General features: G+C 38.0%; 1 protein-coding gene and 1 long non-coding RNA gene across 3 annotated transcripts in view; one reads left to right on the top strand and one right to left on the bottom strand.

Moving 5' to 3' along the window:
- GMI1 (gamma-irradiation and mitomycin c induced 1) overlaps nt 1-16,580 on the top strand; it is a 111,863-nt gene that overhangs the window by 78,209 nt on the left and 17,074 nt on the right. For both annotated transcript variants that reach the window (XM_028248942.2, XM_082884383.1), the window contains exons 26-29: nt 430-607; nt 715-823; nt 956-1,050; nt 14,519-14,617. In XM_028248942.2, coding sequence (XP_028104743.2) covers nt 430-607; nt 715-823; nt 956-1,050; nt 14,519-14,617 — 481 coding nt within the window. The remainder of the gene's footprint in view (nt 1-429; nt 608-714; nt 824-955; nt 1,051-14,518; nt 14,618-16,580) is intronic.
- Nucleotides 2,185-13,359, bottom strand: LOC145797382 (uncharacterized). Its single transcript, XR_014338862.1, has 2 exons — nt 12,585-13,359; nt 2,185-2,462 (listed from the first exon to the last, which is right to left on the bottom strand). It is a non-coding gene; the product is annotated as an uncharacterized LOC145797382 (long non-coding RNA).

Below are 16,580 nucleotides of genomic sequence, written 5' to 3'. Positions count from 1 at the left end.
TATTTTCTATCAGGAAAAATGAAATTTGCTGGATAAAAGAAAGAAAATTGATAATCTGTCCAATTTTTGACCCGATCGCCAAATTAGTGCTCCGTAGGTTATATCAGTTTGGATTTTCTTCTTTTCTGGTCGTACATCTTCATGCTTATAGATAGGGACATTTCACGCTTATTTCATTCAAATATTGTGTTTAGCTGCTCTATTGCATTTGCTCTTGTAGGGAACACTAAGTTATTTACTGTCCCTCGTGCATTTTATTGTTTTAGTTTTTAGTTTCTGACTGGATGAGTTTTAAGAGTGCAAGTCTTGTTTTAGATAGTAAATAATTATGTCATCCTTTAATTACTCACTAAGAGACAATTCTTGGCAGTTAATTGTTTTTTGATTGGTAATTGTTGACAGTTAATTAAATATTAAAATATTGGACAGGGTTGGTTCGTGTTTTCCACCTTTTTCCATTGCATGCTATGATATATATGGAAATCGCACACCTTTTGCATCTGTTCCAGAAGTGATGATCAAGATTTTGTCAGGAGGGGGGGTCATTGCTAATGTGCATGGAATGACATTGGATCTTTCATCCGATAAATTGACTTTGAAAATCAAGGTATGGTTCTTGTATACGCATTTCTCTCATAATGCTTTTTCGAACAGGTTGCATTCACATGTTCTTTAATGCTTTAGTTCCTCACGTGATTTTTATATGCTCTGCAGAATACATTGATTGAAAGTAATGAGCTGGACAAGATTCGGCCAAATTATGAAGCCACTTTAGTTGTTTCTCCACAAGATGAGTTGTTTATTGTTTCCATTCCATGTCAAGGTATTCCAACTTATAACTATTCTGCACTTTATGGCCTTTCTTTAGGAAATTCAGTGCATGAGAATTAAATTGTCTTTTGTTCGGTTCATGATTTTCAGTTCTTTTTTGGATCTTTTGTGTTATTTGTATCAGTTGTTCCTGGATCCTTACAACGGATTACCACCCAACCAAGAAATTTAGATAAGCAATTACTTCCAGGGCATGCAGTTAAGGAGCTTGTATTAGAGGTATTTTGGGGTTCTGTTAAAATTTCAAAGCCCGTAATTGTGCACCTGTTTCTGTGAAAACCAAATTGAAGTTTCATTAGTCAGCTATGGTTTGATAATATATTTATGTTTTTTTTTTCTTGTGCAAGACTGGTAAGTTTGGCGGGCTTGGTCTAAAGGGATCATACATACTCTTGAAAAACCTAAAATTTAACTTTTGATTACAAAGTATCTCCAACAGACCCTACAAAAGGTACTCACTATTGGCTATGGGTGAAGTAAATATAAAATGGTAATAATGGTAACAAAGTAAGTCAAATGTTTCTCCAACACACAAGTTTGTGTGTGTCGCCCCAATTTTTAGTTTGCTTCATTTATTGCCATAGCTTCAGTGAATGGTAAATTGAAAATTAGGGTTCTCTTCCATAACCCTTTATATTTGGGTAATTCTATTTACACTTCACAAAAAATCTCAGTATACACCATTTGTATCATTCGGATATAAACTTCCGAACAAAAGTCATATGTTTGGATATAAACTTGTGAACAAAAAACAATTGTTTGGACATAAACAGTTGAGCGTAATATATATTTGAACAATTTATTTTCGTTATCAGTTTGTCCAAACATTTGCCATTTGTTCAAAAGTTTATATCCAAACAAAACTAATGGTGTGTACTGAAATTTCTTGTGGTGTGCGAATAGTATTTTCCTACTAGCTTAGTTTCATATTACAAAAATACCCTTCAGCCTTATACAAAGAAGAATAACAAAATTACTATTCTGCCGCAAGCTGCTGCAATGATATTTTGAATGCTCAGCTTGTCAAGAATCCAGTAATACAGTACACATGATACTATTTTCGTTAAAACATTCTTGTTGATCTCCAGTCTTCCTAAAGGAGCACAATTCACACCAAAATATGTGTGCAGTCGCTATAAGAATGTTGTGATTGATCGGTAGTGTTATAAGAAAATAATGAATTTAGTGGAAATGTCGCCAATTAAAGACAAAGTGAGAAGAGCTTATGTCAAAAAAAAAAAAAAAAAAGAAGGTAAAAGAAATTGAGGAAAGCCAAGAGGAGCATTTGGCTAATAAGCAATGCTTTCATATGGATTTTGTTGGAGCCCACTAAAATAAATGTGTCCATGTACCTGACTGGAAACCTCATGTAATTGTGAGAAAATCTTATTAAGTACATATAAGAGATCATAATTAATCATAGAGGACAAAAAAAATTCATACATACCCAAGTAACTAAAATCTAGTTCTATTGATTCCATAATTTTAGTCTTTGATATCGATTATTTTAGACATATGAATATGATGTACAATTGCATGAAGTGGATGTGATGTTTGTGATTGAAGCCAAAAGAATAGTTTATTGTCATCTTCGTCACCGATGACGTAAAATCATAAAGATTTTGGAAAGCCTGCAAACAACAATATGCAAGAGATGGCTCAGTGCTCAATTTTGCTTTTAAATTCGATCCACCAAGAATTTAAAACTTTAGGGTGGAATGCATAGGATTGGGTTGTTATCCAGTTGATGTTGATAATGTAGAGTTTTCTGTATAATTGGTTTACCCTAAACATGGGATTACCATGTATATTTATACTGAACAAAGAAGGGTTACAAAATAAGGAAATGACAGAAAAGTAATACTAAGTCAAGGCCTAAACAAAGGGCAAAAAATTAAGCCTATGATTTATTCTAGGGTAAATTGCACTTTGTACCCCTGCACCTTCACTAAATCTCACTTTGATCCCTCCTTCACTTTCAATTGTAACAGGTAACGCTTTACACTTTAAATCAAGTTCAAATCTCACCCTTTTGTCTTTTGATCGCTAATAAAGCTAACAAAAACTGAAAGTGGAGGGACTAAAGTGAGATTTTGGTGTAAGGACTGATGTGAGATTTTAGTTGAAGTGTAAGGGTGCTAATGAGACAACAAAAATGTTACACATGCTTCAAATGACAAGTTCCGTCAACTTTGTTAGCAGTAGAAAGATGGAAGTGTGGGAATGCAACTTCACTTAAAGTGTAAAAGGATTGACTGTTACAATTGAAACAATTGAAAGTGAAGGGACTAAAGTGAGATTTTGGTAAAAGTACATGTGTGCTAAGTGTAATTAACCCTTTGTTCTAATTTCAACACTCTCCTTCAAGTTGGTTCAAAGATATTGACCAAACCTAGCTTAACAATGGTTAATTGAAGCAAAGTAGGTCCTACTAATTAGGTGAAGATATGAGCAATGTGCTTTGATGGAGGAACAAAGGATGGACTCACCATGCCCAATCGAACCTTTTCTTGAATGAAATGGATGTCTACTTCTATATGCTTAGTCCTCTCATGAAGAACAAAATCTAATGCAAGCATATAGTTGGCCTACCGAACACACCGGTCATCCCAAATAGATTATAAAAAAAGGGTTGCCTTTTACATTAGCAACATGAGTCGCTGTCAGTGGCTAGTTGTGTAAGTGGTAGCGGTGGTGTTCGGTGGCAGTAGAAGGGTGGCCAAAAGTGATGGGTAGGGGCGGCTAGGGTTTGGGAATGGCAACTAGACTTTGGGATGTGGTCGAGAAGATTTTGTTTGATTGGTTTATGCTAAACAAGGGATTGCCATGTATATTTATATTGAATAAAGTAGGGGATAGAAAATAAGGAAACGACTAAAAAGGAATACTAAATCAAGGCTTAAACAAAGCACCAAAAATTATACCTAAAAGTTATTCTAATCCCAACAAATGTTGTGTTGTTGGCACTTGTTACCGGTGTACATAAGTGAAGTTTGCTGTCCATTGATTGTAAATTTATATTCTTCGTGCTTTTGTATGTTAACTATGATTCCAGGTCAACTCCACACATAAAACCTCTATAGAATTTGTAGGTATATTCTGTGAAAGCACATTGTTGGCACTTAAATTTCAACTGTAATGGTTAAAAGAACAATAGATTAGGTTGAATTCATACAAGGATTGGTCCACTACACAGACACATGCAAAACCTATGATAGGAGATGTAGAGCCCACAAAGGAATCAACACATGCCACGTGGAGCCTACAAGTTTAAGAGGACAATATGCCCAATCAAATGATGGCATAGCCAAAGCTTGTGGTGAAAATAAGATATTGAGTAATCTGAAATAATGCCTCAGATAATGTCAAGTTTATCATTTAAATGTAACCCTCAAATATTAGTCTCGAATAATGCATCAGATAATATCGAAACTCCTTGTTAAGGGGCCGTGATACTCAATCTTGGCACTGGAATGAGCAACAACAGTCTGTGTTTTGCTACACCAAGTAACAACATTTTGTCCAACAAAGGTACAATAGCCAGAAGTAGAGCAATGATTAGTACGATTACCAGCCCAATCAGTATCGCTAAAACCAATAACAGACAAGGAGGATGATGGATGGTAGAGAAGACCATGGCCCAAAGCCTGCTTCAGATAATGAAAAATACAACAAACAACATCAAAATGAGGCTGACAAGGAGCAAGCATAAATCAACTGACCGCACTAACAGCATAAGTAATGTTAGGCCAAGTGACGGTGAGGTAAATCAACTTGCCAACCAGGCGACGATAACAACCAACATTCGGAAATAAGGCGCTATGGTCACCATCAAGCTTGACTGAAGCGTCCATAGGAGTATCAACTGGGTGAGCCCTTAACAAACCCAGTCTCAGTAAGAAGATCAAGAACATACTTCCGCTAAGAGAGAGAGATACCCTAGAAAGAACGAACAACCTCAATCCCAAGGAAATACCAAAGATTACCTAAGTCTTTAGTATGAAATTGTTGACTTAAGTAATGCTTTAAATCCGTAATGCCAATAGAGTCACTTCCTGAGAAAAGAATATCATCTACATATACAATTAACACAATTGTATCAAAAGAAGAGTGTTAAACAAAAACCGAATGATCCGCTGGAGCGTTGAAAACCATAAGCGAGAATGACCGCACTAATATGATCAAACCAAGCCCGAGGAGATTGTTTCAAACCATACAAGGCCTTCTGCAAGCGGTAGACAAGATGCTCACTTCTAAAAACAGCATAACTAGGAGGTTGATCCATATAGACTCATTCCTGGAGATCCCTATGGAGAAATGCATTTTTAATATTTAGCTGATACAAGGGCCAAGAACGACTAACAACCACAGAAAGAAGAATCTGAACAGAATTAAGACGAGCAAATGGGTAGGTCTCAAGGTAATCAACACCATAAGTTTGGGTATAGCCTTTGACAACCAAACGAGTCTTAAGACGCTCAACAGTACTAGCAGGAAGATACTTAACAACATACACCCAATGACAACCAACAGTAGACTTCCCGAAAGGAAGTGATGTGAGCTCCCAAGTGCGATTTTGGTGAAGGGCACGCATTACCTCATCCATAGCATGCTTCTAGCCAAAGAGAGAAAAGGCTTGTTGATAAGAAAGAAGAGAAATAGAGGACAAATTACAAGCAAAGGAATGTAAGGAGGAAGAGACTTGAGCATAAGAGACAAAATGAGCAATAGGATATTAGATGTAAGTGCGTTTCCCTCGGCGCATACCTATAGGCAAATCAAGGGAGTTCGGTGTGGCAGATGGCACAGGAACCTCTGACGAAGAAGATGAATCGTTTAGGCCATAAGGAATAGCACGCTAAGCCTAAGGCCGTTGATACACCTGTAAAGGGGATGGAGCCACCGGTAATGGAGATGTAGGCGCTAATGGTAACAAAGAAGGAGGGGATGACTCAAAAGGAACCAGAATAGGAAGAGTAACAATGGGTGGTGGAAAATAAGACTCCCCCTCACGACAAGAGATAAGGTCTGCAGATAGTTGATGACTAGAAGAGGAAAGAAAAAAGTAGACTCAAAGAAGGTTACATCAACACTAACAAAATAATGATGCGTCTCAGGATGATAACACCGATAACCTTTTTGAGTTTGAGAATATCCTAAAAAAACACACTTTCGAGCATGAGGAGATAACTTATCCTGACCAGAGTTAAGAACACGAACAAAGGCTACAGAACCAAACACACAAGGTGAAAGAGGAAAATGAGGACAATCTGGATAAAGTAGAGTGAATGGGGATGAATTGGCTAATAGCACTTGTAAAAATAGATGTATTATTGATTGATGTTATATTTATTACAATGATTCATGATTCCTATATATAGAAGAGGGTGAGTGTGTAGTAGGTAAGGAGTAGGTGAAGTGGAGGTGGTAGTGGTGTAGTGGGTTAGGTTTAGTGGAGTAGGTGAGGTGGTAGTGGTGTAGTGGGTTAGGTTTAGTGGAGTAGGTTTAAGTGGGTGAAGTAGGTGATAGGTTTTAACAGCCCCCCGCAAACTCAAGGGGGATAGGAACTAGCCAACTTGAGTTTGGAGAGAGTAACAAAACAAGAAAATAGACAAATACATAAAAGAAAAGAGGATAGGAGACACTGTATGGTCGTGTCAGACCGATGGTGAAGACAGCCCCCCGCAAACTCAAGGGGGATAGGAACTAGCCAACTTGAGTTTGGAGAGAGTAACAAAACAAGAAAATAGACAAATACATAAAAGAAAAGAGGATAGGAGACACTGTATGGTCGTGTCAGACCGATGGTGAAGACACTGTATGGTGGTGTCATAACGTTGTAGAGGACACTGGATGGTTGTGTCAGACCGATGTAGAAGACAGTTTATGGGGTCATGTCGGACCGTTGTAGCAGACAATGTTCTGACAGTTGTTGTGACAGTTTACAGAGTCTTGCTGGACCCTTGTAGAAACTAACCGGAATCAATGTCGGGACAGTTTACAGAGTCTTGTCGGACCCATGACGGAGCTAACCGGAATCAATGTCGGGACAGTTTACAGAGTCTTGTCGGACCCCTAAAAAGTCACACCCTCAAAAGGTGTGCCCAATCTGTCAAAAGGCGTGCCATCAAAAAGCGCGCCTACTTCATCAAAAGTCGTGCCCGACAGAAAGCGTCGAGCCATCAAAAGGTGAGCCGGAGACGCGGCGAGGCACGTGAGCGACAGAGCGGCGTGTCGGCCGCGTCGTCAGTGTCGATATAAACCAATGCGGAGGCGGTGGAAACCAAACCAGACTGAAACCTCTGAACTTGTCATTCTGAAACAATCTGTAAATACTCTGTATCCAACCCTTCTCGGAAACACTCAGCAACCCAAAAAACATGGCCTCTTCTTCCCGTTCAGCTACCCAGAACATGGCCTCATCTTCCCGTGGTCTGCTCACTCTCTTTCCCGACCTCAACGAGTCAACAAGAGAGATAACTGGTGTGGTGGCACTGGAACCTCAACCAAGCGCCCCGGAGTTTGCTCCGTTGAACTTTCCTATGCGGTCTGTGGAGCAAAGAATGGCAGTGCAGTCGGATGTGGAGGCCAATCAGTATACATTGAAGTCATGTGTGGAAACCATGACTGCGGTTACAAATTTGTCGAACCGGCTGCAGAGTAGGACAAATGAGGTGCAGCAGTTAAACGCCCAACTGGCTCTGCTCCAACGCATGTATAAGGATGCGCGAGCAGAGATAAGTGTGCTAAAGGCGGAAAACAAGGAGCTGAAGCGGAAGGCCACCGTTATGTTCCGATTTGGAGGTCCGCCGTATGCTGCAGTGGAGGAGCAGGGAGTAGTGAGCGTGCCCAGTGGAGTGGGAAACACGGAGGCAACACCGGCAAGGCCCGCCCAGGACAGAGGCAAGAAGAAGAGACCGGCGGCTGAGTAGAGAAGAAAAATCCCACTGTGGGTGTGGTTGTTTTGTTTTTTTTTTTTGGTGTGGAGAACTGTGATCAGGGTTGATCCCTAAGATAAATAAAACTAAGTTGTTGTGCAAATCTGTATAAATTTTGTTTGTTTAGTTGTTACTGATCAGGCTGATAAATTGAGGCATCGGGTTCATCAAAAGGTAACTGGTCAGAGGAAGAATATGAAATCATCTGGCACCAAGCGTGAACGCCCGAATGGGACAAGCTGGGCTTTTGAAGTTGGAAGTGATCTCCAAGTATGCCCCATAGTCGTGGAAGATCTTGAATACCCAGGACACATGCTAATTGAGATGCTTTGCAACGATAATGGGCTCTTTCTAGAGATTGCTGAGGTAATTCGTCGTTTGGATTTAACCATCTTGAAGGGTGTCTTGGAGAGCCATGAAAACAACACATGGGCTCACTTTATTGTTGAGGTGTCGAGGGGCTTCCACATATTGGATATCTTTTTGCCGCTGATGCAACTACTACAACGAAACCAATCTCCAGTTTCCAGCAAAAAAAAAAAGAGATAAAATAAAATAAATAGAAGGGATAGTGGGATGAATGGTGGGTTCTGGCTATTGTCTGTGTAGAGAGAGGTTTGGTGTTAAAGTAAGGGAAATCATAGATATGATGAAAGTTGGTCTAGGGGATAAAAAAAAAGCAGAGAGAGAGATAATGGGTGGATTAAAAAAAATGTTTTTATCATAAGTGGGTTGATTAAAAAAATGTTTTTTTTTTTTTTTTTAATGTGAATGGTAAAGTAATAAAAAAAGAAAAAAAAGAAAGGTGATATTCAAAAAAAAAATGGAGAGTGTGTGGTTGGGACGGGTCCTACCACTAATGAAAAAAGAAGCAAAATGTATATACTAATGAAAAGAAAGCAAAAGAGAGAGAAGAGGGTCAAGTCCCATGTGATGATTTTGATCCTGATGAGATGTTCAAGGCATTCTTTGGCCAGACCGACATGTTTCGCACGTCACGTGTTTACAGGAGGAGCAGAGGGACTGGCAATCAACAGCGTGAAGATTTTGGTGGAGCAGGGCCTAATCTAATGGTTCTTCTTCAGATATTAAAAGGAGAGAGAGAGAGAGAGAAGAGCGTTTGTGTTGTCCAGACTTGAAAGCTTTTCTCGGTTTTCATTCATTGCTTTCGATTTTCTCTCATTTTTCTAGCCCTAGAAAATGTCGTGCTGCGGAGGAAACTGTGGATGCGGCACTGGCTGCAACTGCGGCAGCGGCTGTGGAGGATGCAAGAATTACCCAGACATGAGCTACTAAGAGAAGACCACCACTGAGACCCTCATTGTTGGTCTTGCCCCAAAGAAGACTTTCTTTGAGGGAACTGAGATGGGTGAGGCAGCTGAGAGCAGTAGCTGAACCGGATGACGAAGAATAAGGAACCAAAACTTGAACCGGCAAAGCCTTCAATTCTTCATTTGGTTTCTTCGTCCTCGGCTTCAACTCAGCGCGAATCGGCCTAGTGAAATCCGCTCCGGAGTCGGAATTCGCCGGCATGGAAGCGCTCCGAGCGGGTGGCGGAGCCGGAGAGCGAGTTTTGAGCTCTTGCTTCTGAGACTTGACGATGACTCGCCTGCGAGAAGCGTGGGGCCGAGAAAGGAAGGGAACATCCAGTCGCGGTCGCCCTGAGTCCCGAAGGGGTCGGTGTTGTTCGGATCGAATGAGCAGTGAGATGACGGCGACTATTCCGATGATTCAGTTATGGGATTTGTGGCAGCGGATGGAAGGTATGTGTAGAGGTCCGGCGGGCGGCCAAAGCGAGACTGCCGCCCGCCGGTGAAGCAGAATAACTAAGTTGTTAACCTTACTCTGATACCATGTAAAAATAGATGTATTATTGATTGATGTTATATTTATTACAATGATTCATGATTCCTATATATAGAAGAGGGTGAGTGTGTAGTAGGTAAGGAGTAGGTGAAGTGGAGGTGGTAGTGGTGTAGTGGGTTAGGTTTAGTGGAGTAGGTGAGGTGGTAGTGGTGTAGTGGGTTAGGTTTAGTGGAGTAGGTTTAAGTGGGTGAAGTAGGTGATAGGTTTTAACAGCACTGAGGGCATATGGTTAACCAGAGAACAGGTAGTAAGCACAACATCACCCTAGAATTGTTTGGGAACCTGCATATTAAACAAGAAGGTACGAGCAACATCCAACAAATGACGATGTTTGCGCTCAGCAACACCATTTTTCTGAGAGGTATGTTCACAATGAATGATACCATGAACATCACAGAAAGAAGTGGCAACAGATTGCATGTATTCCTGAGCATTATTAGATCGAAGAATTTGAACACATTTACCAAGATGAGTAAAAATTTCATTATAAAATTTAGTAAATATATGAGGCAACTCAGATCTCTGTTTAAGTAAAAACAACCTTGTCATCCAAGAATAATCATCGATAAAAATAACAAAATAAAGAAACCAATTAACACTAGCAGTATGGGATGGACCTCATATGTCCGTGTGCACTACATTAAACAACTCTAACTCACGACTAATAAGATGACTAGGAAAGGAACTATGGTGATGCTTCTCATGTTTAACTCTACCAGGATAATCAACACCCACATATCATTGAACAATGAAGAAATCAAGCAAAAACATCACCAATAGCCACTGTTGATTTTCAGATCAAAAAACTCGGAAAATATACGAAAAATGAAAACATCCATTAAACGAAGTCCAAAAAATACCAAAAAATATGACAATTACCAGGATGAAGACACAAATCTACTGGTGTTCTTTGCGTCCGTATGTTGATGATGTCATGTTGACATCATCGTACGGAAGATAACATCAACAATGGCGTTATCTCGTGAATATGGTGAAACAATGATCAAGATGCTCTAATACCAAGTTGGAGAATAAACTATATAATATTAGGGTTAGAATGAGAGGAGAGGAGATAGCGAATTGAGAAGAGAATACAGATTAGGGTTATGTAGCTGTACACGCTTCACTATAAAATGTATTTATATTAAAGAAAGAAAAATACAAGATGACAATAGTGCCCTTACTAACAAGAAAATAAAAATATCAACTCTAACACTAGGCAAGTACAATACAAACAAATCTCATAAGGAAGCTAGTCTACAATAAAGAGAATGGCGTCGGTGCAAGAACTCGGCAAGAAGGGAAGTAACTAAGTAGTTGCAAGTCCTTATTCAAAATCAACTTAGCAAATATCCTTCTATCAAAACGAGTTCTCGTTTAGGCACATCAACCGAAGCCATGTTGAGGTGTGACTAGGCCACCCAGGTAGCATGCCATTTTGGTAGCAAAATGTCATCAAAATAATGCTTCTCGCATGGCCCAAGAATAAACTCATCCACATCAACACAAAGTGAAACAAATGGCTTTGAAGATAGCGAGAGAGGCATTTCTCAGAAGCAAAGTTCATTTAACAACCATGTAACTTCATTGTCATGACTCTACACCATAATTTCCATGGAATATAGAAAAGAGATAGAAAGTGGGATTGAAAACACTTCCTTCATGGGAAGTAATGTTTCTTCATCCTCATGTACACCTTCACTCTCTACAAGAAGGTCGTCTTCAATATCATAGTTGTAAAAAATTGGAACTCGTCCATATTTGCAAACATCAACTTCTTCTTCATATTCACAAACATCAACTTACTCATAAGCTAACGTCTCACTAATGTCGTAAAAGATGGCAACATCTTGATCGTAGTCTTGTTCCTCATCTTGATCAAAGATGGGAAAATCTTCGTCATAAACGAAAAGAGCTTGACCACAATTTTGTTCTTGGCTACAATTTTCCTCCATGTCTTCTTCACCAAAGATTGAAGCTTCTTCCTCATCATATCTTGGTTCAACCACCTCACCACTAAAGAGCATCTTGTGATGATATGTTTGTCACCAAAAATCTCTTGCACTACAACACTAGTTGAGTAACTGACTTGGACATAGTCATAGGATAGTTGTCCGATTACAAAGTCTCTTTGGTATTGATGTCCAGAACTTGAAATGCCTTTCTTTTGTTGCTGCGCAACCAACATAGTTGGCACATGAGTAGAAGGCAAAAAGTGTTCCTTGAGCTTTTGTCTCATCATCCTCCACTCTCTAACCTTTTCTTGGCCTTTTCTTTGCCTGCCAACTTGTAATTGTTTCCACCAATCGGAGGCATGACCTTTGAGGCTTTGAGTGACTAATTTCACCTTCCTTACTTCTGTCACATTAGAACATTCCAAATGACTCAATTGTCTTCAACCATTCCTCGAACACATCCAGATTGTAGCTTCCATGGAATTTGAGATACTTTAAATTCTTGATGGTGTCATTCCATTTAGAATCAAACCTTTGAATGTGCTCTACGCCTAGGCGGAGCATCGAAGGAATCATCAAGTTGATGATCCTTGGAACCATTACTACCTTCGACAGGAGGTAGGAGACGTTGCACCATCTCGGTTAATGTGGCAGTTTGCCGTCTCATCTCAACGATCTCATCTCCTTGATATCGAACCCCATTATCCCTTCCAACTAGAGGATTACCCTTGGCATTATCACCTAAATTTTGAGCATAAGCCCTAACATGGACATCCTTACGACCACGACCTCGTTGAGTCATTGGAAAACCCCAAATGTGCGAAGTATAATAATGAACAACCCAAACAGTCCAAATAGTGCAATAGTTCAATCAATTCAAATCCCAACACAATAGAAGCAAAATGATCCAATCAAATCCAAACCCAGATATGGGTTCAAGATTTAAATCAAGAATCAGATGAATTGGATGCATTGAGAGTTAAATTGGGAGTACCTGTGAACAACATTCAACTGAGAGTTGGAGACCCACTTCGAACAGGGCTCGCGACCTTCCAAACCTGATTTTGATTTGCCCATGAGAGTTCTTGAGGATTTACGAACTAAGAGCTTCAAGTCAGGGATAAAATTAGATCGTGAACTACGAACCAAGAGCCGAAGTCAAATCCGAGACTAGGCCAAGACTTGAACTGTGACATCGAAGCTAGGGTCAAGACTCAAAGTCGACTCATAGCTTCAAACCCTAGGCTTCAGGACTTGTGATGGGTCATGAACAGCACCATGTCTTCAATCAGAAGTTTCGTCCTCAGTCGTGCAATGAATCTCTGATTTCAATCCAAGACAAACACCTCATATCTAATTTCGATTTGCGAAATTAGTTCACAAGGACAGATCAAAGTCGGAATTTGAGGTATGGCTCATCTTCAAAGTAGACCACTGAAACAACGAAGACAACAAGAGTTGAAATCGAACTGCAAAGACAACAAGTCCATAATCAACTATGAAGTCTGGCGAATTTGATCAACAAAGGGATCCAAGAATAAAACTTGATTTGATGAAAACCCAAGATTGGGCTTGAACCAGGTCAGTGTTTTAGTTCATGATTCCACTCAAAATCTGGAAGATTAGGAGCCAAATCTGTTGCTCTGATACCAAAAAGATGGGTCCAATCAAGAACAAGAGAGAGAATTGTGAGAGAAAAGAACCCTAGGGTTCTAGAGAGAGAATATCTCTAAACAATAATGTTCATACATCAAAGTTGGTTACAAAATGGTTACTAGTTCTGTAGATCTAGGCTTTCAATTAACCACACACTAACTAGTCATATGCCAAGCACATGATGTCCTACATCAGATCAAATAATAGTTGAGTCTCCTCTAGTGCTATTTCCTTATAGTTAAAATTAAACACTGCCTTTTCGTTCCTTCATTGTAAAGACTCCAAATTGTGTTTAGAATCTGATAGTGTTTGTGGTGTATATGAGTTATTTATTTATTTTTTTTTTGGCTTTTGAAATAGTAGATCAAAACTTGAAAGTTATAGACATTTGAGACCAACACATAAATTCAAAACATCTTGAAAATTTAGGTACTGTTGGCATGTTTTCAAAAGGGCTTATGGTCCTTGCATTATTTAGACATCCCATTTCCTCATTTAAGTTGGTCTTTTTTGACAAGGTATCCTAATTATTTTACAATTTTTTTTTTTTTTTTTTTTTGTGCAATGGAAATGTAACATACCATCTAGGGCAAAAGCAAACTAACTTACAATAGGTTTGCTTTCTCTTGTAATGTGCCATTTCTTTGTTATGTGTGTGGAATCACCAAGGGGCCTTCCCAAATGGATGAAGTATGAATTTATCTTTATCTACCTCTATTTAAGTATTTTTTTATAGTCAAGGTAGTTTATTAAGTCATTTAATTGGAAGCGTTTTCGATCTGCTTGAATAGATGTGATATTTATTGATGTTGTGCATTTATTAATACTCGTTTTTTCTGTTAGACTAGGAATGTTTACTTTTGTTTTAGGTTTATCATGAAAATTATACTAAGCTTCCTTGTTTTATTCTCTTCGATTCTAGGTAACAGAAAAAGCAATTCACACATTTTTCTATTTTAAATTTGTCAAGAAAATTGAATTTTGTCATGTGATAAACAAAAATAATGCTGTACTTAATATGAGAAAAATAAAATGAATGATACAAGATTCAAAAACATTGTTTGTAAATGATGCACCAACTGTATACTTGGTGGATGCTTTTCATCATTTATATCTCTTAGTTCTGTATCCATTTTTTTTTATGCAACTTATCATTGCTTGTGCTTCTCTCATTCATCGTTTGATAATTTTGATGCTTAAATACTTGTATGGGAATAGCATTTTTAATCTTTATTGCATTAGCTAACATATATTTTCAATGTGATTCTTTAGATGTTTGATGCATATGGTAACCATGTCGAAGGGTGCTTGGAAATTGTGTTGAATGTGGATGGATTTTGTTTTCAAGATCATCTAGGCCCTATTCGTAAGGTGAGTGCTACTCTACAACTTGTGGCCTCATTATATTATGACATCCTGGTGTACGCACAATAATTATTGTTTGGGAAAGTCCACATACTGAGCAATTTATTAGACTTTTCGCTATTTTTGTTAGTGTTGCTTCTTACAACTAAAACAAACGCAATTTAGACAATAAGGCATGCATTTAAGTGATGATAATATTGGCTTAGGCTTACTGGTGCTGACAATGGGTTAATGGGGTTGAAGTCAGAACCAATTTAGGAAAGAGATTTCATTAGAGATAGAAAATTGCAAAACGGGTACAAGAGCTCTCAAGCTCTGAAATATTCAATATCAAAATATCATAAACTGAATACTAGAGTGGCCTAACCACCTATTTATGGGATGAAAGACCCAACTAACTCTTATGGTGCTAAACATAGCAACCATACTAGTTCTAACTACATCATGGAGTGCTATGGAGATGCTAATTAATAGTTTGGTGGTGACAATGACATTAGTGGTTAGAACAATGGTGGCATGGTGGTAGCAATGGCAAGTAATTAGGGTTAATATAATCATGATGTGTTAATTAGGAATCATTCTATAGTATCATTACTTTGGAATCTATCCAAAATTTCTAATATGCCTTATTTTATAAATCGGATGTAGAAAAATACCTTCTAAAGCAACAATAATGCAAATTATCATGAACAAATGCAGGTGAAGGTTTCTTTTTTTTTTTTTTTCATTTTTTTAGTCCATTTGTTTATTGATCTTTTGGAGGGAAGCGAGGGAGGATAGTAGTATGCCAGAGATTGTGTTGTAATCTCGCAATTATGGCAATATATGTTTTTGTGAAGTTCATTTAGAAATTTTAGTAGTATTTAGATGAGATTAAGTATTAATAAATACATTTGTAAAATAAATTTAACATAAAGCATGACTTAATATCTTGAGCTATCATATTTCCTTCTCACTAACATTGTGGTGAGATGACATGAACAAAAGGCATAAGCTTGTCTATATTCCTCCTAGTCCTATCCACCCAAACAAGTACTTATCTCCATATATGTTTATTATTTAAAAAAGTTGGGCTCTTTTTCACAGTTGAATTTATTTTATTTTTATTTTTATTTATTTATTTATTTATTTTCAATTTCATGGTGTCTTCGTCTTCCTGTTAATTAACTTGTGAAGACAATTTAGACTTTTTGCAGTAGGAATAACCTCTCATGGTTCTCAATTTCCATTTGTATATGATTTGAATGTTAATTAGGCAATTGTGGGTTTGAGTCCTCTAGGAGTGCTCATGTTCTATTCAGATGAGGTAATTGATAGAATTGAAGTAGGTTTGTTCAAGTGGAGTAGAGTGTTTGGCATATATTATGTGATTGAAGAATATCAAAAAAATTAAATGAAAATTTATAGAACATCTATAAGACCAATGATGCTTTACAAGACAAAATGTTTGGTAACCAAGAACCAACACTTTTATAAAATGTGTGTAGCTAAGATGAGAAATAAGATTAGGAAAGATAGACTTAGAAATAAATATATTCATGAAATGAAAAGAATAACACTAATTAAAGAATGCTACGGTGATTTGGCTATATACAATGAAGACCTATAGATGTAACAGTAAAGAACAATGACATGATCACCCTAAATGGAAATGTTAGGGTGAGGGGATGTAAACTAACATGAGAGGCGATAGTAACAAAAGAAATGAATTTATTTAATAGCCCTTGACATAGTAGAATGACGAAAAAAAATCATGTACTTGACCCTGTTTGATTGAGACATAACACTTATACTTGGTCTGGGAATATGCTATTTTAGTAACTTTTTGGCTAAAATATGAGATGAAAAACACTAGTATGTTTGTGATTTTTTGACTTTTTACGAAAAAACATGTAAAAAGTAGTGAAGAAAGGGAATCTTTGACTTTTTTGTCTAGTTCTTTGGCTTCTTGGCCTTTTTAGTAACTTTT

Source organism: Camellia sinensis, chromosome 1 (assembly GCF_055761805.1).
Source record: "Camellia sinensis isolate YWXY chromosome 1, ASM5576180v1, whole genome shotgun sequence".
Lineage (NCBI taxonomy): Eukaryota > Viridiplantae > Streptophyta > Magnoliopsida > Ericales > Theaceae > Camellia > Camellia sinensis.
This window is presented reverse-complemented; position numbering and strand designations above follow the sequence as displayed.